At 43.5% G+C, this 24348-nt stretch overlaps 1 protein-coding gene across 7 annotated transcripts; it reads right to left on the bottom strand.

Moving 5' to 3' along the window:
* Window positions 1–2912: 2912 nt before the first annotated feature.
* On the bottom strand, window positions 2913–21262 carry AP3M2 (adaptor related protein complex 3 subunit mu 2). 7 transcript variants are annotated; one of them, XM_023214464.1, is made up of 10 exons: window positions 21094–21262; window positions 19633–19691; window positions 19209–19553; window positions 16043–16214; window positions 11654–11791; window positions 8956–9041; window positions 8556–8689; window positions 6733–6940; window positions 6289–6433; window positions 2913–5141 (listed from the first exon to the last, which is right to left on the bottom strand). In XM_023214464.1, the coding sequence occupies exons 3-10, from the start codon at window positions 19479–19481 to the stop codon at window positions 5041–5043; spliced, it is 1257 nt and encodes a 418-aa protein (XP_023070232.1). In that variant the 5' UTR covers window positions 19482–19553; window positions 19633–19691; window positions 21094–21262; the 3' UTR covers window positions 2913–5040. The 7 variants fall into 7 exon arrangements, with proteins under 7 accessions (XP_023070232.1, XP_023070231.1, XP_023070234.1 ...); XM_023214463.2 differs by lacking the exon at window positions 19633–19691 and having other exon boundaries at window positions 21094–21187; XM_023214466.1 differs by lacking the exon at window positions 19209–19553 and having other exon boundaries at window positions 21094–21142.
* Window positions 21263–24348: the final 3086 nt, after the last annotated feature.

Below are 24348 nucleotides of genomic sequence, written 5' to 3'. Positions count from 1 at the left end.
GCAGCCATGGAGATTTGTGCTCAGGGAAGTGAGGAACTAAGCATGCCCTAGGAAAATTAACCAGAGGGTGGCTGGCGAGCGAGCAGACAGCAGGAGAGGAATGCTGTGGGGATAGGGAGGAAGAACCTCGCACGACCTTGCTAACACAGCAACATCCCAACCGTTGGTTCGGCCTAGAAGCTGGTATTTGGGCCACCTGTTTCCCATCCTGTCTTAACTTTCTGTTCATTAGCAAGAACCCCTAGACCAGTCCACACAAGTATGTTATCTAAGTAAGGTTGCATTCTGCTTCTCTTAGATTACTTTCTACTCGTGAGATGCAACCCCTATTCCTGGCTGCTGCCTGGCAGCTTTTGTTCTCACTGACATCCTAGTTCCAAGAATAAATCAGAAGCTGCAATGCTGCTGTTGGGGATATGCTAACACAGCTCCTCAGAGAGGAGAAATGTGGTCTCTCTGGTGGAGTTGTCAGAACTGCTCAGTTTAGAGGTTCTTGGAAGACAAGTCATTTAAACTCACAAAAGAAAGAGATTCTTTAACACCCAAGAGCTTGATTGGGGTTGGGGGAGGCAATGGGGGACATCCCTGAAGTGCTGAAGTCCCTAGGCCAGTAAGTAAATGCAGGTCACAGAGACTTAAGTCACCTATTTCTTGACTTCAGACCGCTCATTTGCATGTTCTACAATTTTTAGACAGATGTATATCTCAGTCATTTCAGAAAAACATTGTCTGAGGCCAGGAATGGTGGTGGCTCACGCCTATAATCCCAGCACTTTAGGAGGTTGAGGTGGGCGGATCACTTGAGGCCAAGAGTTCGAGACCAGCCTGGCCAACATGGCGAAACCCCAGCTCTATTAAAAATACAAAAGTTAGCCGGGTGTGGTGGTGCATGCCTGTGGCTCCAGCTACTTGGAACACTGAGGCAGGAGAATCACTTGAGCCTGGGAGGCAGAGGTTCAGTAAGCCGAAATTGTGTCACTGCACTAAGGCCTGGGTAACAGAGCAAGACTCTGTCTAAAAAAGAAAGAAAAAAAAAAAAAGAAAGAAAGAAAGAAAGAAAAAAAAAGAAAAACACTGAGGATCAGTACAAAGGAACCCCCAGCCACTGAATCTCTGGCAGAAATTCAGTTGATTTCATCCCCTCCCCCTTTACAGGACAAGCTCTTCTTCAGGATTAATGAAATGAACTGAGGCAATGAGGCCCCTGGGGATGGAAAAGGGAGGTTAAAAGGCCCCAGCATTCCTCCCACACAGTCTTGGAACCACAGACTAGATAGAGACAATTGCTCAGAAGAGGCCCCTGACTGAGGGATGGGGCCCCAGCCCAGCGAGGCAAATTCTAAAACACACGCAAAAGAGCAACACATCATTACCGGGAATGGGTGTCAGGGGAAATTAAATATCATCTCCTCATTATTCCCAGCTAGTTAATAAAACAAATAGATGGTAACAGCCCAGGAGAACACGATCTCCAGGTACCTGTGCAACTCTTTTTACTGGGTGAAGACCTAGAGGAACTCGGATGGTGACACTGTACCCTCCCAGAGCCCCAGTCACGTCTGTTTATCAAAAAGTGCATAAACTTTTGGTTCCCCTTAACTTCAAAAGCCAAAGACTCATGCAATCCTCAGTACTTAGGATCTTGGAGGAAGTTTGAATTTGAAATTCAATTTCCTTTTATTTATTTTGTTTTATTTTGAGATGGGGTCTCACTCTTTTTGCCCAGGCTGAAGTGCAGTGGCGCGACCTCGGCTCACTGCAACCTCCGCCTCATGGGTTCAAGCGATTCTCCTGCCTCAGCCTCCCAAGTAGCTGGGACTACAGGTGCCCGCCACCAGGCCCAGCTAATTTTTGTATTTTTCAGTAGAGATGGGTTTTGTCATGTTGGCCAGGCTGGTCAAATTTCCTTTTAAAAATTCTAACAGTTTGTCAGGCACGGGGGCTCATGCCTGTAATCCCAGCACTTTGGGAGGCCGAGGCGGGCAGATCAAGAGTTCAGGAGTTCAAGACCAGCCTGGCCAACATAGTGAAACCCTGTATCTACTAAAAAAAAAAAAAAAAAATTAGCTGGGCGTGGTGGTGGGCGCCTATAATCCTAGCTACTCAGGAGTCTGAGGCAGGAGAAAAGCTTGAACCCGGGAGGTGAAGACTGCACTGAGTCGAGATCGCTCCACGGCACGCCAGCCCGAGCAACAGTGCGAGACTCCATCTCAAAAAAATAAAAAAATTCTATTAACATAGTGAGTATTGATGGCATGGAGTCCCCACCTACCGGCCACAGAGAAAAGTACACGTATACAACCCACTTCCTGTGCCACCACCAGTGTCAGAGCACCAGGAGCACAGGCAAAGAGGCAGTCGACGCTGGCTGAGAGGGAGAAGGGGTGGAGCACTAGCTGGCACTGAACACTCACAGCGACTACACACAAGTTTTAAGGTCTTTTCACGGCCATGAGATGTTTACAGAAAATTCTTACAGGTGTGGCGTAACAATCGGCTCCCAGTGCCTTATCTTGTAAGAAGCCTGTCCTGAAATAAAGATGCCAAGTACCGTGACACCCTGTTTCAAGCCTAAATTAACAAGACAAGAGAAGCAGGTCAAGAGAATGGGGAAAGTGCTAGACTAAATGCCTGCAGCTTCAATGGTTTCGTCTTTTAAAACCCTGGTGAAAAATAACTAGGTGGATCTGGACCTTATGCTCACAACCCTAAAAATGATGTTAATATCAGCATCCGCTATCTTCCAGATGCGACCAGAGAACTGATCGAAACACATGCTTTAGGTCTGCTGGCTGGAGAGGACAGAAGTGGTAAGATCCTCCCAAGTCGACGAGTTCCTCACTGCTTCTACTGAGGTGTGAGTGGCACAGCATTATTGTTAGTTCTGGTAACAAACCACTTAGGACATAGAGGACTGGTGAAACTCAACTTTATTAAACTTAAACAGAGAAGCTACTTCTGCACATGTTAAATACACACGGAATTGAACAGCTTGCTGGAGACACCCTACACTGCTTATGCTGACACTGCAGGGATGGTGGTGGCGATGCCTGCTTCACTCCATGGTCTGCACCACATGTGACAGGACAGTTATTTCATCTATGCTTACACCTGCAGGTCCTTTATTCTAGAAACACTCTATATCTTCTTAGGTGCTTCCCTTGAAACAGGATGAGTTCTAGAGGAAATAAAACAGCTGCACTTACAACCCTAGAAATATTCAGGGACCAAGATTAGTTGTTCCGTGACCTAGGAAACCTTAGGATCCTGTAGGTCCCTCAGGAGAAGTGCTTCCAAGTACTCGGGAATTGTGGGGCAGAGATGATTCCCTTTCCGTGGTGGATGTGTACGTCACTCCAGGACAAATTGCAGAGTGATGGAATGTGGAACATTCCGGTTGTGTCCAGTACACTTTATCCCAGACGAAAATCACAAAGCAACACAACTCTGCAGCAAAAACTCGTCCCAAAGTTGGAAGATAAAACTAGCAAAAACTTTGCACAATTATTTAGAGAAAAGCTCTAGGGTGTGGAGAGTATGGGTCTTCCTTTTTCTCCATGCACAAAGCAGAGCACAGTATCATTCCTTAAGCTATACTTCAACAAAAAACCTTTTGTATACATATTTAAAAAGTAATAGACACACTGAACGAGGACAAAAATGAGCCACTGGGAAAGAAAGCCTGAGGTATCCCTTTAGTTGCCATGTTTCTTAAACTGGGTTGCTTACACCCATGATCAACACAGTCCATCTTCCTATAGCACTGATTTTATTCAGAGATTTAGGGGAAATGTTTTATCTTAGAATGAAAAGGGACTGGTAGATATTAATGAATCCATGATAGAGTACAAAAGAAAAGACTGTGAGGAAATAACTTTACCAAGCAGCTTCAAGGATCAACCACACCCTCGACGGTAAGCTTTCTCTTTTCCTAGGGCAACAGATGGAAAAGTTTCCAACCAACAGGAAGGTTAGATCTGGTACCAGTCCAGCACTGACAAATGCAGATATGAGCTCACTCACTCACAGCCGTGCCCACCTTCGTGGGAAGAGTCGGCCCTCTCTACTCCAGTGCAATGACACACAATCCCTGGCTGCACAGGGGATTATGAGATTGGCTTCTCTGAAACTCTCCTACTTTTAAAAAATCCTGTGGAAGGATCAGGTAACAGGAAAATGGCTGGTGAATTCTGTAAAAGGAATTGAGTAGAACTGTTTTGGGTTAGAAAAGAAGCATTTTAGGCAGCCACCATGGGAAGAAGGCGGGGTCACCTTCTCACTGAAGACAAGAGACCAAGTGCTGATGGACAGCAACAGGCAGGCAGTGTCTGAAAACTAGTCCGACACCACCATGGTCTTCGAGGGAAAATCTGATTCCACCGGGGTTTCCATGTCAATAGTGGACTGAAATGTAAAAAGCCTCCAGTCCATTTACAGAAGTACAAGTGTTTTCTACATGAGTAAAGGAATGAGAAAGAAACCAACTCAACTCTTTCCTTCCCAGCCCTCCTTAAAGTAGAGTCTGACCACTTTTCTTGCCAATCTTTCATTTAAGTGTCTCCTCCTAACTCCTTACTTCTTTTTCCTCTTTCTTCTCCTTCATAGATCAGATCCTTAACTGGTCTTTCCTTGACTAACATTCATTTTCTTCCCATCTTTCTTTCTTTCTAATCTTTCTACCTTAAAAATCAACAAAGAAGTATTTCATTGGCTTTAGATAATTAAAGCCAAGCAACCTAAACAATGCTGGTCCTTCCTATAGAAACCAGGTTTAAAATGGTTACATAAGCACCAAGCTTCCTACCCCCATCACACACCTCGTCCTTGAGAACTGGTGTTGCTGTGTTTCAGTTCCATCTAGTTCTCCCTGGTGACCTTTTCCTCCCTTGATGAGTTCCATGGCACTGAAGGCTAAGGAAAAAAGGGAGCGGGTGGGTCCAGGAGGGGACTGACCTAGGAGACAGGCTGATTTTTTTTTTACTTTTAGACAAGTAAGAAATGAAAAAGTGTGCAATACTATTCCCTCTGCAAATGCTCCCTTCAGGTTCGAACTTGGAACTTTCCAGCTTTGGTCATGTATTTTATGCCCTTAAAGGGTTTGTACTTTTCTCCATACATATCCAGACGATTCACCTTGAGTCCTAGAAAGTAGGAAGAGAGGGAAAATAGACATGAGGATTATTCAAAAGGAGCAGGTCACCTGTATCTGTTCACTTCAATACACTGAGGTCAGTGGGACCGAAGTCGCTGTGACAGGGAACCACTTATGCAGAGCAGATAGATTCTCCAGTCTCAGGACAGATACAGCAAAAAAACGGCTCCAACAGACAAAGCTACCTATGAGAAGACCTGTCCCTACAGTGGAAAGGGCACAAAGTGATGTGCAGACTGAAATGAGGATAAGGAAAAAATTAGACCACTGCATGATTTTTCTCAAATTATTGGACTGAATAAATGAATTAATAACAAATGAATAGTGAAGTAAATTATAAGTAAAGGAATTAACAATGAAAGTGATAATAAATGAATGCTTCCTAAGTATTCTCACTACACTAAGCCAAAAATATTTTATACTGTATAGAGCTTTATAGTTTATCGTTTTAAGATGGAAGAGCTTATACGTTAAATGAATTCCAATCACTTAAATTGTGTAAGGCCCATCTGTACAGAAAAACAGAAACTTCATATAAAACTAAAGTCATCTCCTTTCCACATCACAGAGTTATTCTAAGGATTAAAAGAGGAAACACATGAAAAGAGCTTAAAACAGTGCCTGGAACATAGTAAATGCCCCCAAAGTGGGAACTGATTACTATTGTGTTAAGGTCAGCACAGACTACAGTGAACTGACCTGCAAAGGCCCAGTCGTTCCAAAATAGAAATAAAAGCAAACATGAAAGTCTTCTGAAATCAGGAGAAAGGAGTGGAAATTACTCTTCAGTTATAGCTGAGAATGCACATGCATTCTCATACTGAAAACCTTGGGAACCTGAAATGAACAACCCTAAGATGATTCAAAAATGGCTGGCGAACACTTCCTTCTACCAATACTGTTTCTTTCTCAGTGTCTCAGGCACTTTCATTCAGGTCACTTATGCCAACTTCAAAGGAAGGATTGTAAATTTTCCCAAGAAATGTGCCAGAAAAGATGTTACTAAAGATTGTATATCAGGTAATGAAACTAAACCTTGTAAACAGGAAGCCCAGAAAAGTCTCCTGGTGCCTGCGCCGTGTGGCAGAAAGCCATTTTTGTTCCCTTTGGAGCCTCTTGAGCTCTGGGTCACTTACCAGAAATGGCCAACTGCTGGATCTTAAACTGCAGGTTAATCGTGGGATTTTCATCTGGTTTGGAAGCTCCAGCCTGAAGACTCATGGTCCCCTTCAAATTTGGTGGCTTTTGTGGATTTATTTTTCCTACATCCCAAGACAGCATCTTCAAAGAAAATAAAAATGGAGAAGCGGTCTTTCCAAAAAATAGTTACAGCAGAATCCTGCATTTGAGGTGGCTGAGATCTAAACTCAGGCCATCTGTCCACAACATTATAAGTTGCCTCTGGGTATCTTTCCATTGAGAATTCTATGTGTTACTGTTAAGTTATCTCTCAGGAGAAAACAAGGTCCCTTTGATTCATCTCACCTTCCAAACAAGGTCTAGAGTCTATGCAGAGAGCCTGCAGACTGGTTTCTGCTTAAGTTAACATCAGCAATTCAAGATGTCCTGCTCATCCCTACCTTTGTGACTGGGTCGAATGTGTGCGTCCCCTGTGATGGAGTAAGGCTCATGTTCAGGACCCCCTTGGGCATCTGGCTGGTGACAGTCACTCCCTCGATGGTCTTCCCCATCGTCTGCTTGGGTCCCACCGTTATTTCAAAGCGTCCAAGGGAACTACTGTCCCGGAAACTGATGTTATGTTTGACATACACTGGGATTGCAACCAGACTGGAAATGAGAGACAAAGAGCCATTTCATTCGTGCACTGGGAAAATGGTAGTTCTCTCTCCTTTCACATGATGCTCTTTCTGCCTGTGGGTAGCTTCTTCTCCCTTAACCATGTCCTAACTTTTTACCTCAAAAAATGAACAGAAAAAAACCCCAGTAATCTAATTTTTTCCTTTTGAAAAGCTAATATACTGTCTAGTAAGTAAATTAACTTTTCCAATGACTCTGAATAATATAAACAAAATCAAAGCGTATACTACTATGAGAAAGGCATGATGTACAAAAATGTATTATCATTATGTCTCTATGTTTTTAACTTGTAACATGTGACCAATCATCATTTGCACTAGGGAGAATAATATTCATAGCTCATGGGCCTTTTATAATTTCTTTTTTTTTTTTTTTTTTGAGATAGGGTCTGGCTCGGTCACCCTGGTAGGAGTGCAGTGGCATGATCATAGCTCACTGCAGCCTCAACCTACCAGGCTCAAGTGATCCTCCCACCTCTGCCTCCTGAGTAGCTGGGACCACAGGCACACGTCGCACCCCGCTAATTTTTACTTTTTTTTTTTTTTGTAGAGACAGGGTTTGGCCATGCTGCCAATGCCTCTGCCAATGCCTGGTCTCAAACTCTTGGGCTCAAGTGATCCTCTTGTCTCTATAATTTTTTTAGGATGCTTTCATCTGACCTCATCTGGTCCTTTCAAAAACCCCACAAGGTAGGGTAGGCTGTCATGATTTGACAGAAGAAAAGGACTCAGAGAAGTCATGGAATAATCCTGAAGTAATAATGGTTCCTAACATTTATTGAATACTTCCTGTTTGTCAGTCACTATGCTAAATGGTTTATATCCAGTTAACCCCTACCGTGTTTAATCCTCCCAGTAAGTATGAAATAGATATTGCCACTGTAACTATGCAGTAGGTACTGATTTTATAGATGAATACTGATGTCCTTATACTTAACTGAGATTAAGTAACTTGCCCAAGGTTCTTAGTACTGAAGATAGACTTTAAGTCCAGGGAGTCTGATTTCAGAGGCTGTGGCCTCAAGCACTCAGATATTTTCCCAAATGATTCACTCCACATCACATGGGAAGGGACTGGTGGCTCTGAGGCCTCCTGACTCTCTTCTGTCTGCATACCTTATACTATTCAAAACTGCTTCCAAAAGCCTTTAGATCCCAAATTAAAGAGAATGTTCAAGACCAAAAATCACTGCATTTTATGCTTTTTCATAGCATAACTTCATGCTTCTTTTAGATCAGAGACATTGAACACAGTATGCCCAGATTCTGATTTGAGAAAATAACATTCTTGTTTAGACACATAACAACAACAAAAATAACAGCAAACTTAATGAGCACTTCTTTGTGTTAAGCACTATTCAGATTCTCTTATTCAATCTTCAGAACTTTTACTATTTTCAATTTACAGATGAGAAAAGAGATACATAGAGGTTAAGCAACTCACCTGAGATGACCCAATTAGTAACCACAGAAGCTGGAATGTGAACTCAGGTAACTCTAGAGCCTGAGTTCTTAATCACTACAGATATGGTTTCCACACACACGCACATACACAGATTCCATTCTTAATTATAAGAGCTGCTTACTTCTGTGCACTGACATGGTAAGACAGCAGGCGGAAGTTTCCATCAGGAGGGATGAAGGAGAGGATGCGCTCAGATTCCCAGCGCTTGAAACGAACACAAGGATGGAAGCTGACATCATCCAACAACCTAGGGTTCTACAGTCACCAGGAGAGGAGAAGCAAGAAGTGGGCATTAAACACCCGCTGTGCTTTCAGGAAAGCAATTTAAATGTTGTTTTTTATTAAACCACACACCACACACACAGAAATCATGTGGTAACTTCTGGAAAATTCAAGCCTGAGACAAGCTTCGTGGCTGTCCTAATTATTTCTTCTTGTTCTATTCCATTCCCACTGCTCTGTCTTTCCAGCAGCATTTAATCTCTCATCCCAAGAACTCAATCTCTGGCCCAGGATTTTACCATGAAGGAAAGTGTAAGATCCGGCATGCCAGTCAGCTTGACACAGGCATCAATCACCCCCTGGATCTCAGCAGTAATTGTGGAGCCTGCGACAGGAAAAAGAACAGATTACTGAAACCTTCTCTGTCCTTCTCAACAAACTTACCTCCTCCCTCCTTCTTTTCCTCTCTCCCTCCCCTTTCTCTCTCTCCCTTTCTTTCCTTCTGTCTAGCCATCCAATTCATTTATACAATCCATCTATCCATCATTCTGAACACTTATCAACTGCATATCAAGTATGAGACACTATGATGAGGAAATGGTGATAAAAAGATTAATGAGGTAGTTATTAGCCTAAAGGAGTTTTCAGTCTAGTATCAGAATTAAACAGAGCACCATTATTTTAGCCAACAGTTCAGAAAACTTCCTATCAGAAACTGTTCTCCCTAAGGTCGCCAGTGAGCTCTGCTGCTACAGTGAGTGGTCACTCCCGGTCTCTATCTTACAGGTCCTCTCTGTGGCATGTGTCACTGTCAATCACTTCTGCCTTCTCAAACATCCCTTCCTCCTAACCTCTCCTGGTGTCCTCCTATTTTCCCAGCTCCTCTTCTTCAGTGTCTTCGGCAGGTTCTCTTTCTTTGCACATCCCTTAAATGCTTTTTCAGTTCTGAACTTCTATTTTCTTTCACTTCACACACTCTTCTGGGTTATTTTACCTACTTCCCAAGGCTTCAATGTTCATTTACGGCCTACTATTACCTATTCTTTTTTCAAGTTCAGCCCCAATCCTGCCTAATGGACATCTCCACTTGGATGTCACTGAGGCACATGTCAGAAGTGAGTCCATTCTCTCACGCCCTGAACCCGGTGCTCCCATTTCCCCACCTACGTGATGGCACCATCTATCCTGCTGCCTAAGCCAGAAACACAGACACATCCCTGACGACGTCCACTTCCTCACCCCACATCCAGTCAATGATCAGCTCCTCTCTTTTCGAGGACTCACCTCTCTCTGGTCTGTGCATTACTCTCTGTCCTCATTGCACTATGTTTTGGGCCTGGATTTCAGCCTCCTAGCTGCTCCCTGCCTTCAGGCCCACCCCACTTTAGACCATTCTTCACACAGCAGCCAGACTTATCGCTCTAAACTACAAGTCTCATCAAGTCACTCCCCAACTTAAAACTCTTCAATCACTCACATCTGCCCTCCTTAAACTGGCAGGCAAGGTTCTTCATGATCTGGTCATATATATTTTACATTTTCGTTGAGGTAAAACAGTAAAATGTAAAAATCTTAAAGTGTACAGCTCAATGAATTTTTAAATATATATACATTTATGCAAATACTAACTATAGCAAGATACAGAACATTTTCAGCATCCAAGAGCTCCCTCTTACCCATCCCAGGTAATCCACATCCCCAAAATTCTGACTTCTATTATCTTAGACTAAATTGCATCTGTTTTCAAACTTCATATACATGTAATCCCACTGTCTATAATCTTATGCATCTGATTTTTTGCTCAATATTGTGATGTTTGCGCATACTTTGCTCCCAAATCCACATCTTAGTAACTTCATTTCATTCCACCGATGAAGCATAAACACCCCCACCTCTCTGTTGCGTTTTGCTCAGGGGTGGGTACCTCTCATATGCTCCACCTTTTTACCTTCCTCTTTCCCTCACTAGACTAAACTAAGCTTTCTGCAGCCGCAGACTATGTCTTATTCATCATCGAGTGCCCACTCTCTAGCACTGTGCTATGATGTAAGTTTTCAATAAACATCTGTTGAACGAATAAGTTCACTAATGTGAAGAGGTTTCTTTTTAATTAAAAACAGGGTCTCACTATGTTGCCCAGGTTAGAGTGTAGCTGTTATTCACAGGCATAATCATAGCTCACTGCAGTATCCAACTACCAGGCCTAAGTGATCGTCTCGCCTCAGCCTCCCAACAGTTGGGACTATAGGCACATTACCACTATGACTTGCTTCTACAAATTGTGAAGCTCTAGGACTTCTAGTCATATTTACCTAATTCAGAACACACAGAAAAGGCGGCACCCTGAATTTTGTGATTACAATTTTAGTTCTGCCATCAAAACTGGAAGCCACTTTCAAGAAGGAAATTTAATCAATAAGAAAGTTAATTTGTTACTTCTTTTTTTTTTTTTTTTGAACAGGGTCTTGCTGTTGACCAGACTGCAGTGCAGTGTCATGATCAGGCCTTACTGCAACCTCAACTTTCCAGGCTCAAGCAATCCTCCCACCTCAGCCCCTCACGAAGCTAGGAATACAGGCATGCACCACTACACTCAGCTAATTTTTTTCACTTCTTATAGAGATGGGGTCTCACTATGTTGCTCAGGGTCTCACTATATTGCTCAGGCTGGTCTTAAACTCTAGGGCTCAAGCAATTCTCCCGCCTCGGCTTCCCAAAGTGCTGGGATTACAGGCATGAGTCACTGCATCTGGCCTGTTACTTCTCTTTTTTATTCAAGAGGAAGACCAATAAAGCAAGTGAAAGTATGAAATAAATCCTGGTCTGCATCATAATACTAACGTCCATTCCCAGTACCCAGCACAGTGCCTGGCACAAAGTAGGCACTAAATTAAAGTGCATGACCTTGAATGGGGGTTAATTCCGAAACTACAAGCATTATATGAAAGATGCCCCTTTCTATTTTCATATTTCTGAGAACATCTTAAAAGCACCTACCTGATTTATCAATAATTGCATCAATCTCTTCAATCACATCAAAATAGGCCTCATTGTTGGTGTATTTCACCCCAGTCCGTCGCCAAGGCACCACTGACAGCTGCCCAGTGGGAAGTTGGTCACCCACATTGGTGCTTCCTGAGACAATTAAAATACAGTAATATTACTGTATTTTAACACCATTTTGACTCTAGAAACCACAGAACACCTCCCTAGAAGTTTCCATGCTCCCACTATTCATGCACTCAGTTGAATAATTTTTCAAACATAAGATGAGATTTTTCCAAACTTCCATATAGGGTAACTTGGTCTATTTTTAAAACCCTTTGTTGCCATCTGGTCTGCCTCTTCAAACAGAGTAAAGGTTTAAGAAAAAGTTACCTGAGGAACAGATATCATATTTTGGTTTTGAAAGTAACCTGAACTTAGTATCTCAGATTCCACAATAGCTTACAGCTTAAATAATGTATTGGCTTTCAGTAGAGTTGGTAATCTACATATAGATATAAAAATTTCATGGGTAAAAACAGTATTTGAGCCTGAGGTAGGTTCTTAGGTACATTTATGGTAGGTATTAAAACGTACATATCAACATGATCTGTCTCATTCCTAAGTTCCAACACTGAAACTTAGGAAAAGAATACAAATTTGATCTCTCCCTGTCTTTAAGAATTGTAGATCAATTCCTTCACTAGTTTTTCCCTTTACAGGCATAATTTTTTTTAATTCAAAAGGTTTTATACTGACACAATAAAATACATTAATTTAAATTCTATTTCCTTCTTCCATTACCTGGATCCTTTTATTTTCTGACTTTAAAAAAAAATTTTTGAGATAGAGTCTTGCTCTATCGCCCAGGCTAGAGTGCAGTGGTATAATCTTGGCTCACTGCAACCTATGCCTTTTGGGTTCAAGCAATTCTCCTGCCTCAGCCTCCCGAGTAGCTGTGACTACAGGCACGCACCACCACGCCTGGCTAATTTTTGTATTTTTAGTAGAGACGGGGTTTCACTATGTTGGCCAGGCTGGTCTTGAACTCCTGACCTTGTGATCTGCCCGCCTCGGCCTCCCAAAGTGCTGGGATTACAGGTGTGAGCCACCGTGCCCGGCTAAACAAAATTTTTTAAGAGATAGGGTCTTCCTATGCTGCCCATGCTGGAATGCAGTGGCTATTCACAGACACAATCATAATTCACTGCAGCCTTGACCTCCTGGGCGCAAGTGATCCTCCCACCTTAGCCTCCAGAGTAGCTGGGACCACAGGCATGCACCACCATGCCTGGCTAATTTTTGTATTTTTTTGTAAAGACAGGGTTTCAAAACCATCTTGCCCAGGCTGGTTTCAAACTCCTGTACTCGAGTGATCCTCCCACCTAGGCCTCCTAAAGTATTGGATACAGGCGTGAGCCAAAGTGTCAGGTCCATTTCAACTTTTCAAAAGTGGTTCTTAGATACCCTTTTCTAGATTAAAGTGAGATACAGGCTTAACTAACTTCATAATATTCGTAAATGATTCAGGCACTAACAAAGCTTTCAAGGCTTAAAATGAACTCAAAATACTGAAGAAACCACCAACTTTGTTTCCTTAAAAAGAGGAACTATTTATTAAAATGTATCATCAAGATATAATAATCAAAGCAGTCTAGGGAAAAGGCAAGAAAGCCTAAAAGCAGACCAAGAATCCACAATGACAGGACAAGATAGAAATGTCATTCTAAAACAGGGGAAAAGGATAAATTACACAATGGTGCTAGGACAACTATTTTGAAGAAAGAAACATTATTGTACACCAAGATAATTTTCAAATGGATTAAATAATTAAATCCAAAAATAAAATCACAAACTAACTAGAATAGACATTTGAAAAAGATCTTCCCTTCTCTGAGATTAAAAAGACATTCTCCTGTTTTGTCTAATAATTATAAAGTTGGTGTTTAGCTCTTTAACCTAGCTGGAATTTATTTTGTGTATAGTGTGAAGTGGAGGGACTTAATTTTTTCCATATTGAAGCTGACTGCCCTAACACAATATAGTTAACAACTGGCCCCTGGTCTACTGATTTGATAAATGACCACATCTATCTACACCAAATTCCTATAAAAGCAAGAGTTTGTTTCTGGACTCTTTTATCCCAGTGATCTATCTGTCTGTTACTGGACAAACACCAAATTTTAAAAACTACCCAAACTTCATACAGAGTGAGTAATCTTTATCTGAAATGTTAGGGACCAGAAATGTTTCAAATTTTGGATTTTTTAAAATGTTGGAATATCTGGATTATACCAGTTGAGCATCCCAAATTCAAAAATCTGAAATCCTCCAATGAGCATTTCCTTTGAGTGTCATATCAGTGTCCAAAAAGTTTTGGATTGTAGAGCATTCTGGATTTTGGATTTGGGATGTTAAACCTGTAATATATCTTACATTACATTTTACAGGACACATTTTATCTTTGCTCTTTTTAAAACTATTATTTTCAAAACTCTCTTGGGTCTTGTAGGATGTCTACTGTATGAATATTTGTCTTGTGTACTATACAAACTTAACCTGTAGTGATATTTAACAGGGCAAATCTTCCCAACAACCCCTTTGTAATTCTTTTTCAAAACTGTCCTGGCTATTCTTGCAATATTTATGCTTTTAAAATGCATTTTTCAATCAGTTTGTAAAATTCCATGAATATGCTCGTTTATGCATTAAAAAAGACCCAAAATGTAAAATCTTAATGAAACAGAATGATTAATTTCATTAAATCAAAACATTTAGAATGTGGCTAAACAACACCAGAACAAAGCTAAATCACAAGTGACAGATTGTAAGAAAATATCTGTAATGCAGTAATCAAAAGACATAAAGATCTCCCATGAAAGAGATTATTTTAAATCCATATGAAAAAAGAAGAACATTTCAACAACAAAAAAATGAACAAAGGACATGAAAAGGTAATTCACAATAGAGGAAAAACAGTCAATAAATACTTGAAAAGATTTTAGTTTCCTTAATGACAAAAAATGACTGTGTAAATACAAGATATCAATAAACTATCAAATTGCCAATGTTTCTAAAAAATTATTAATGACAATTTGACTATAGCACTTTGAAATTGTTACTGAAAGTATAAATTGGCCTAACTTTTCTGGAGGGCTACACATTACGGTATTTAAAATGTATACACCCCTTGACACAGCATTGCTACCTCTACTACTTAAAAGAAATCATCCAGATGTGCACACCAAGGTTCAAGTATAAGAATGGTAATCCTTGTTATTCAAAAGAACAAAAATATCAGTAACATAATTAGGGATTCAGTAAAAACTGAAAAACTTTGGGTCCACATCACATGGAAGAATACTGTAAGTTATTAAAAATGAAGGCCATGCATGGTAGCTCCCACCTGTAAGCCCAGAACTTTGGGAGGCAGAGGTGGGTGGATCACTTGAGGTCAGGCGTTCAAGACCAGCATAGTCAACATGATGAAATCCCATCTCTACTAAAGAATACAAAAATTAGCTGGGCATGGTGGCGTCTGCCTGTAATCCCAGCTACTAGGGAGGCTGAGGCAGGACAATCACTTGAGCCCGGGAGGCAGAGGTTGTAGGGAGTTGAGATCGCACCACTGCACTCCAGCCTGGGCGACACAGCAAGACGCCATTTCAAAAAAAAAAAGAAAGAAGAAAAGAAAAAGAAAAAGAAGAAAAAAGAACAAGAACCATGTACAAGACACCATCATGGGATAATGTTCATAAAATATATGTTAAAATTGTGGTGGGATTAAGAGTGATTTTTACATTCTTTGTGCTTTTCTGTATTTCTGAGGTTTCTACAATAATCATGTGTTTCTTCTGTAATCAGAAAAAATATTTTTAAAGAACATTTCATTTTGTCATCAAAATCAGGGTATTTTCCACAAAGCAAAAATATTATTGCAGGTTGTACTAAGTTTACAAGAGTGGTCAGGCACGGTGGCTCACGCCTGTAATCCCAAGACTTTGGGAAGCCGAGGCAGGTGGATCCCCTGAGGTCAGGAGTTTAAGACCAGCCTGGTCAACATAGTGAAACACCATCTCTACTAAAAATACAAAAATTAGCTGGGTATGGTGGTGCATGCCTGTAATCCTAGCTACTCAGGAGGCTGAGGCAGGAGAATCACTTCAACCCAGGAGGCAGAGGTTGCAGGGAGCCAAGATCACGCCACTGCACTCCAGCCTGAGTGACAGAGGGAGACACTGTCTCAAAAAAAAAAAAAAAAAAAATCTACAAAGAGCAAAATTAAAACACTGGGACACCTGAGATCCCCAAAGACAAACACTCAAAACAATGTGTGACACTGGACTAAGTCACTCAGGCTGCAGGATGGCCACTCTCTATCGGTTTCCCCCTCCGCCATACCTGTGATGGTGTTGACAACCGTTCGAAGGATAGTGGGAGGCTTTATGAGTTCTTTAAGAATGTTCGACTCGGTAGCCAATGGAAAACCATTGTCAAGCATCTCTTCCAATACCTCATAAACCACAACCACATTGTCTTTGATCACTGGCTCTGAACAGACTCCAAAATAATCCTGATGGAGATAGAATATATGCATTGATCACTCAGATACTGTAAAATAAATAAATAAATAAATAAAAAGAATGTGCCTACAGAGAATAAGGATCTGGCCTGTCCATGTGTTTCTGTGCTACTCTTCTACAATGAGGGAATGCAGCATAACCATAGTTCTCTTAGGCAGTCTGTTTGGTAGAGAGCACTAGACTGGCTTATGGTACTACTGTGATTACTAGCTTCCTCTACAAACAAGAGGAACTTAAATCTTTGGGTTAATTTCCTCAACTTGATAAAATACACAGAATACAAAATTGGATCTTGATTATATATGCTTATGAACAAGAATTTGAAAGAATTACACAAAATAATACTTAATATGACAAAGAATAGTACATGAAAATCTTTACCCCTACTGTTGTGCTATTTCTTAACATTCATGCAGTGAATAAGAGTTGAGAGGGGAAAAAAATGAAATGAGGGGGACAAGCTAGCACACCTGAAAATTCCTCTGGATCATCTTTAAGATGCTAAGATTCCAAGAACTCTTTGTCCTTTTATTTAAAAGGCTACCGTTAGATGCTAAATTATCTGGATTGTGGGAAAGCACTGGATTTCAAACCAGAAAACCTAGATTATAATTTTGTCATTTGTAGATTAAGTCATGTTAACTAATTTTGATCTTGATTCTTTAATGGTATAATCAGGATAACACCACTGAAGGCACAGGGCTGTAAGAACTAGGCATGACTAATTAAGCACTAACGCTCATGAATGTACTTTGTAAACTGTAAAGCATTACAAAATGGAATGAGTGATCTTTAGCAAGAAATGTTCGTGGCCATTCAATGTTCCCTTCTAGCAATGTCAGTATGTCTTTTACAGGACCTCTGAGAGGGTCACAAAACCCTCTTGAACTCATAGAATGAAGGAAAATGTACCCCTTTTGAGAAAGTCCATTCTATTCATGAACAGCTCTGATCATTCCAAAGTTCTTTCTTTTGCTAAACTGAAATTTGCCTCCTAGCTGTGTTTTACAGAGCAAGTGTACATAACAGCCCTGCAATTACTTGAAAACTATGAGTTTTTACTTTAGTTTTTTTCTTCTCAGAGCCACACTTCCAAGATACTTGCGCAGTTCATGCTAAGGTATGGTTTCCAGGTTGTTTCACCATCTTTCCATTTCTTTGATATCCAAAATTGAACAGACTCTAGTAGAGTCTAAATTACATTAGATAACGTTAATTATCCACAAGATTCCAATACCCGGGTCACCTAAGAATCAGGAATATATTCCTAAAACAAAAAGATTTCCTCTTTTTAACAGAAAAATTCTCATTTTGAATGAGAATTCAACAGAAAAAAAAGTCACATATTTCCTTCCCAAGAGTGACTTATTTTTAAAAAATAAAACACCACTAGGTTTTATAAACCAGGCGTCACGTGAACTAAGCAGCTGGAAAGGAGCCTCGCAATACGGCCAAGTGCTGCAGCCAGCTAGCGAGCCTGCAATTCTATTGCCGGGCTGCTCCTGACACATTCCAGTCCTGGAAAAATCATGTTGCCGGAGAGGACGCACATCGGAGAAGACTTGATCATCAGGATGTCCACTGACTTTTAACAACTGCTTCAAAAATGACAAGCTCTGAAGTCTCAGACTTCCAAATTAGCAACTTTACTCTGCTTTCCCAAATTCCTCTGTGGTTTCAACTAGATCAAACAACTCTTCTCACTTCCTGTCTTATAATAAGTTACATTAGTATGGCCATATGAAGCGGCTGTCAGTTCCACCAGTGGAACTGTTCATCTTAGAATGGGTAAAGTATCACATGCAGAAATCATAACAAGGCCCAGTTACAGTGGTTTAGGATCACAACTCCTGGGTTCTTCTAGTTCTTCCACATACTGGGGCTTATCATACTTAGGTTTTCACTGTACAAAGGGGCTGGTATGCTGCATGAGAATTGAAATTCCAGAATAGTAGTACTATCAGAGAGTATTTGCAGGGGAAAACACAAAACGTATTTTAATTTTCTTGGGAAGGGAAGTTGTTCCAGACATGATGAGTACAAGAGAAATCACTCTTTGACTTACTTTTTAACTTTTATCATAGTGTGTGAGTCCTCATTCTCTTCTCCAATGCCACAATTCCAGTGTTCATATGACTCATTCCAGACCTCATATGACACAGAAGTTAAACCAAAGGGCCCTTGCTTCTCATTCAAGTTATGCATATAACCACAACAGTTAGAAGCTGAGTGGTTCTGTTGGGAGAAGGTTCCTGTGTGTGAATCCAGGGCCGGTGCAGTCTAAACTCCTGTGCTGCAAGTGGCATTGTGTCCTGTTATCACTGACCTCCCTTAGACACCACTCCCTAAGTTCTTAAAATCTATTCCTGAAGAAAAAGCTTAAAATGAAAACTGCCTCATAAAATGGCTCACTTAAATTCTTACAGGCACATGAAATTTCCCAATCTCATCTTTGCAAGCAGAGCTCATCTTTGCAAGCAGAGCTCATCAGTAGCACTCTCTCGCTAAAAAGAAACACCCCAAACTTGAGAACTAGTACAGGTTCGTGAATTACGCGACTGGGACAGTTAAATTAAGCATTGCTTAGCTTGTTCTACTTTTTCTTTTCTAAAACTTTACGCAATCACTTTCTCATGCAACTCAAAGCAACGCAGATAACAGTTAGGATCAAGACCACCAGGCAAAAAACAACCTAAACTCTAATTTGTGAGCAAAAAGTAGAATCAGAGCTAGAAAGGCTATATACAGTCATCACAAATAGGTTGGCTTTCCTACGCAAGAGGTTCAAAAGTATTCCATTTGTCATTTTGTATGCAGCCAATTCAGTAAATAGAAACCAGAAACTTATCAGATGGGAAAGGAAGTGAGTAATACCAGAGTTTTGATTTTTTTTTAAGTTTCTTAATGGAGGCTTTATACAATGGAAACAGGACTATAAAGACACTTCACGGTTTACATATATGAACTTTCCCACATTCACGAACCTGAAATGTGTCCACCACTCGGTGAAGAAACTCAATGACAAACAGAGGGGGGACCTCCGTCTGGATCACAGCCACAAAAAAGATCTTGTGGCGGTAAACACTTAAGAGATAGTGGTGAGGGGTAGGGATAACTGGAGGCACATTTTCTGCCTCAGTAGCTCTCTCTTGCGCCTCAAAAAAGTAATCACAAACAGAACGGCTGACCACACTTTTCCAATGTTTCTCCAGGAAAATGTCTCCAGAGGAGTTGATCAAGAAAAGACTATGAATCATGGTGGCGATTGTCAGTGACAGAAGAAAGCCTTTTTCAGTCTGAAAGCCTCAGGACTCTGTAAATTTTCAACTCTAAAAACAAAAGCAGCAATATTCAGTTCCATTCAACCAAAACGTCCTCCCCATCTTTTCCCAACAGTCCAAGACTTACCCATCTTTCAAGACCAGGCCCAATCTTCCCCTCCTGCATGAGCCTGAAGATAGCCCTCCCTTGAATTCGAAAGGATAATGATCAGCCATCTGACTGTCAATCATATACTCCCAGTTATCTTTACTATCGCCCGAATTGCATCCATTTAAAATAGTACTTAATCTGTGGATGTCTATTTTCTCAATCAAACTGCAAGCTCCTTGAAGGAAAGGACCGTGCCTCATGTTTTGTGTTGCAGTCAGGCAACACAATCAGAGTTCTTTGAAGAGGGCTTCGAAGAACACTGAATTTGATGTCATGTTCTGGCAACAGCTCACACATATACAAGAAATGTGCAGCTTAAAAATACGATAGCCACTGTGGGACCAGCGAGCACCTGAAAGGTAACTGGTGCAAACTGAGATGTGCTGTAAGTGTAAGACACACGACAAATTTGGAAGGCTTTGTATGAAAAAAAAAATTTCAAATCTTACCAATAATTTAATATTGATTATATGTTGTAATAACATTTTGGATATCCTGGGTTAATTCAAATATATTAAAATTAATTTAACCTGTTTTATTATTTTAAGGTGGTTACCAGAACACGTACAATTAGATATGTGGTTCGCTTTCCATTTCTGCCCGCCAGAATAGGTGGCAGGAATGGAAAGGTGCCCTGCGGGGTCTTTATTCATCCAATCAGATCTGTTCTCTGAGCACTCCTTAGGCACTTGTTAATGCAGTAAGACATTGGGGGCCTTTAAAAAGATCCCTTGGGGCTCCCGCCTGCGATCCCAGCACTTAGGGAGGCCTCCGCGGGCAGATCGCTGGAGCTGAGGAGGTCGAGACCAGCCTGGACAACAGTGTGAGACCCCGCCTCCAAAAAAAAAAATTCCCCTGGGGGACAGACACCCCAAGGCCCTCAGGCGGTTGCATCTCTCCGGCGCCAGTCCCCAGGATGTAGCCATTCCGCGAACCGGCGCAGGTGGTCAAAACGCAGAGGCCTGCGGTGCCCAGCGCTGCCGGACGAGACGGCGGGAGAGAGGGAGAGAGGGACAGCCGGACAGCCGGGCATGCAAGGGAGAGGCGGCGGCCCAGGCGGGCGGTCCCTGGGCTGGCCCCGGCCCGGAGCCGGCGGCGACGGAGGCCGCGGGGCTGCGGGCGGGCAGGGGCCGGGCTAAAGGGGCACGCCCGTTCCCGGGTGAAGAGCGCAGGGGCGCCGGGCAGCGCCAGCGAGCGCACGTGCGCTGCCATGGCAACAGTGTCCCCTCCGCCCGCCGCCGCCGCAGCGGCGCCGAGGCGGACCCCTCCCCGAGTCCTGAACCCGGCCCCTCACCTCTCCCCGCCGCGTCCCGCAGCCCTGAGAGGTCGCCCAGCGGCATCCTGAGACCCCGCCCCCGCGCCGCGCTTCCCCGCCCCGACCCTCCCGCGCCCAGCTTCCGCCCCCGCCCCAGGCCCGGGGTCGTTACTACTCCTCACCCTGCCTAGCTGCTCACAGAGCCCACCGCTCCTAGGCTCGGACAGGCCCTGCCCCGCCCACCGCGCGCGCTGAAGCAGCCGTTCGCCCGCTGATAGGCCGACCCGGGAGCCTTGAGACCGCTCCGCCCACGATCTGCGCCTGAAGGCCGCTGATTGGGCATCTGGGAGCCGCTCCTCCCCTCTGATTGATCGCTGTTGGCGGCTTGCCCTGCTGTCGGGCTCGAGTACCCCGATTGGCCCTGTTGAGGCCCCGGTCATCTCCGATTGGTGCAGCTCTGTAGCCCCGAGCCCTGATTGGAGGTCGAAGACAGTGCGGGCCGCTCGGCCCCAGTCATCCAGTCACAAAGGGCTGGGGCGGCCGCCGCGCTCTCGTGATTGCGGAGTGCGCCTGGAGGGGGCGCTGGAGTATGTGTGTGCCGGGGCGGGGTGGCTTCCGGGCACAAGTTACTGACAGCACCTCGCGGGTGATAAATCCTGAGGGCGGTGACTACCCTCCGCTCCATCGGTGCCTTTGGGAAGAGCCGCCTTCTCTGTTGTACCGGGCCCTGGGTCAGGTCGGCGCAGCTGGCGTTGGAGCCTCTGACGCCGAGCCCTGAACCCCGACTCTGGAGGCCCCTAGCCCCACTGGGCCGCGGCAGGGCGCCCACCCTCCAGAATCTCAGTTCCCAGACGGGGAGTGAGGGGCTAGACGGGTCTCTCCACCGCATTGGAGACCTCAGGACTTGGATACGCTTTTGAGTGGTCCCAGTCGTCGTGATCCACGACGGCGTGGAGTAGAAGTCAGGACCAGGGATCGCCCCAGTGTCGCAGGAAGTCAGGCCCAGATGCCGTGAGGCGTCGCCAGCCTTGGACCCAGCAGTGGGCATTGGTGACAGTGGCGACCTCGCCGATGAGGGGTTCGCCCTCCCTGGCATTAGTTTTCACTTTGGTGAAATGGAGCGTGGGTGGCAGCTCCTCCACACACAAGCCCTTTGCTGAGGTGGTGCGGTGGGGGGTTCTCTTCACACTTGCTAAGGGCAGATAGTTGGCTGACTTTGAACTAAGGAGAAAAGCCAGAAGCAAAATGGCAGAATGGTGTGACGCTGGTTGGGCTTAGGGACGCTGGTGCCAGAGAACTTGGCTTGAACCCGCTCCAACACTTACAACCTGGGTGATGGTGAGAAGGAACTCCTCTAAACTTCAAGTTCCTCACTTCTCAAATAAGGAGGTAGTACCTCCCTCGTAGAGTTGTGAGGATTGAGTTAGAAAATGCTAGCAATTGTTATGCACTAAGGAACAGCACACGATACAATAACACGTGACAATGTGTGTCGAAGGTGCAGAAATGCAGTCGCTGCTGTGAGCGTCTCATTCATTCACTGAATTAACATTTGCCGAAAACCGCCAGGTATTGTCCTGTGCTTGATGCTGGAGATGCTGCAATGACTGCTGTCACAGGCATTGTCCCTGTGGTTACAGGACCCAGCAGGAAAGACAAATGAGAAGCGAGGGACTGCAAGGCGGTGTGATGAATAAGGAACGCATAGGGGGTGGGAGGAGTGCTGTAGAGATGGCTGACCTAGAGTCAGGGAAGACCCTCTACCTTGAAACCTGAAAATGAGAATGGATCCCTCAAATGCAGGGATAGATGGACAGAGAAAAAAGTACATAAGGAAGGCTCTGGAGATGAGCAAGTTAAGTATAGCTGAGCTGGAATGGTAGGAAGAGTGCAGGGAGATGAGGCTGGAAAGGTAAGTAGAAGCCAAGTGGTTGTGAACCGTGGAATCGCTAATATTTATGAAACACTGTGCCATACACTGTGTTTTAAATTTGTAAGTACCATTCCATAAATATTTAGTGAGCTACCATGTGCCAGGCACTATTTCAGTGCTTGGATACATAACACCAGTAAACGAAAGACAAAAATCCCTTGGGGCTGGGCCCGGTGGCTCACGCCTATGATCCCAGCACTTTGGGAGGCTGAGGTGGGCGGATCACTTGAGATCAGGAGTTCAAGACCAGCCTGGCCAACATGATGAAACCCTGTCTCTACTAAAATTAATTAGCCAGGTGTGATGGCACATGCCTGTGGTCCCAGCTACTCAGGAGGCTGAGACAGGAGAATCGCTTGAACCCAGAAGGCAGAGGTAGCAGTGAGCCAAGATTGCACCACTGCACTCCAACCTGGGCGACAGAGTGACTCTGTCTCAAAAAAAAAAAATTCCCTGTCCTAGTGAAGCTTATATTCTAGTGGGGGAAAGACAGATAATCAATAAACATAAGTAAAGTATATAGTAGGTTATAAGATGGCATGTGCAATAAAAAGGAAAAAAACTCTATCAGGAGTGTTATGGGATTGGAGGGCAAATTACAGTTTTTAAGAAAGTAGTGAGAATAAGCCTTATTGAGAAGAGACATTAGCGCCAAGACTTGAAGAAGGCAGAAGAGTTAACTATAGGGAGATCTCAGGGGAAAGCATTCCAGGAAAGAGAACAGGCATTGCAAAGCCTGTAAGGCCAGAATGCTCCTGGGGAGTTCCTGGAGCAGGAAGGGTGACAATGTGGCTGGAGTGAAATGAGCGCAGGGTAAAGGAGGAGACAAGGTTACAGGGTGGGTGGCCTGATCACACAGGGGCTAGAAAACTCTTTTAAAGATTATGAAGAGCCTATGGAGGGTTTGGACAAAGGGATGATAGGATCTGATTTATCAGTCATCTGGGTTGAGAAGACTGTGCAAGGAGACCAGTGAGGAGGCTGCTTCAGTGACCCAGGTGAGAGGTGATGGAGCTCAGACCAGGCTGTGGCCATGGAGGTGGTGAGGAGGAGGTGGACTGTGCATGAGTCTCCAGGAGGAGCCAGCTGGATTTTCAGATGGGTAGGATGTGGGGAGTGAGAACAAGAGAGAAGCGAGGGCCACTGAACTTCAGCATGGAGAAGGAAAGTTTAATCAACTGAGACTAGAAAGACTATGGGTAGGCCAGGTGTGGTGGCTCACGCCTGTAATTCCAGCACTTTGGGAGGCTGAGGCAGGTGGATCACCTGAGGTCAGGAGTTCGAGACCAGCTTGGCCAACATGATGAAACCCCATCTCTACTAAAAATACAAAAATTAGCCAGGTGTGGTGGCGGGTGCCTGTAATTCCAGCTACTCAGGAGGCTGAGGCAAAAGAATTGCTTAAACCTGGAAGGCGGAAGTTGCAGTGAGCCAAGATTGTGCCACTGCCCTCCAGCCTGGGCAATAAAGCAAGACTCCATCTCAAAAAAAAAAAAGAAAGAAA

The sequence above is a fragment of the Piliocolobus tephrosceles genome, chromosome 7 (genome assembly GCF_002776525.5).
Source record: "Piliocolobus tephrosceles isolate RC106 chromosome 7, ASM277652v3, whole genome shotgun sequence".
In the NCBI taxonomy this organism is placed as follows: domain Eukaryota; kingdom Metazoa; phylum Chordata; class Mammalia; order Primates; family Cercopithecidae; genus Piliocolobus; species Piliocolobus tephrosceles.
This window is presented reverse-complemented; position numbering and strand designations above follow the sequence as displayed.

Excerpts from the sequence above, each read along its gene's own strand:
- AP3M2 (XM_023214464.1), bottom strand. The coding sequence starts at position 19,481 with ATGATTCATAGTCTTTTCTTGATCAACTCCTCTGGAGACATTTTCCTG. Across the intron at positions 9,042-11,653 it reads TGCAATTATTGATAAATCAG|GCTCCACAATTACTGCTGAG; the intron begins GTAGGTGCTTTT and ends TTCCTGTCGCAG. Across the intron at positions 5,142-6,288 it reads CCAGCAGTTGGCCATTTCTG|GACTCAAGGTGAATCGTCTG; the intron begins GTAAGTGACCCA and ends CCTACTTTCTAG.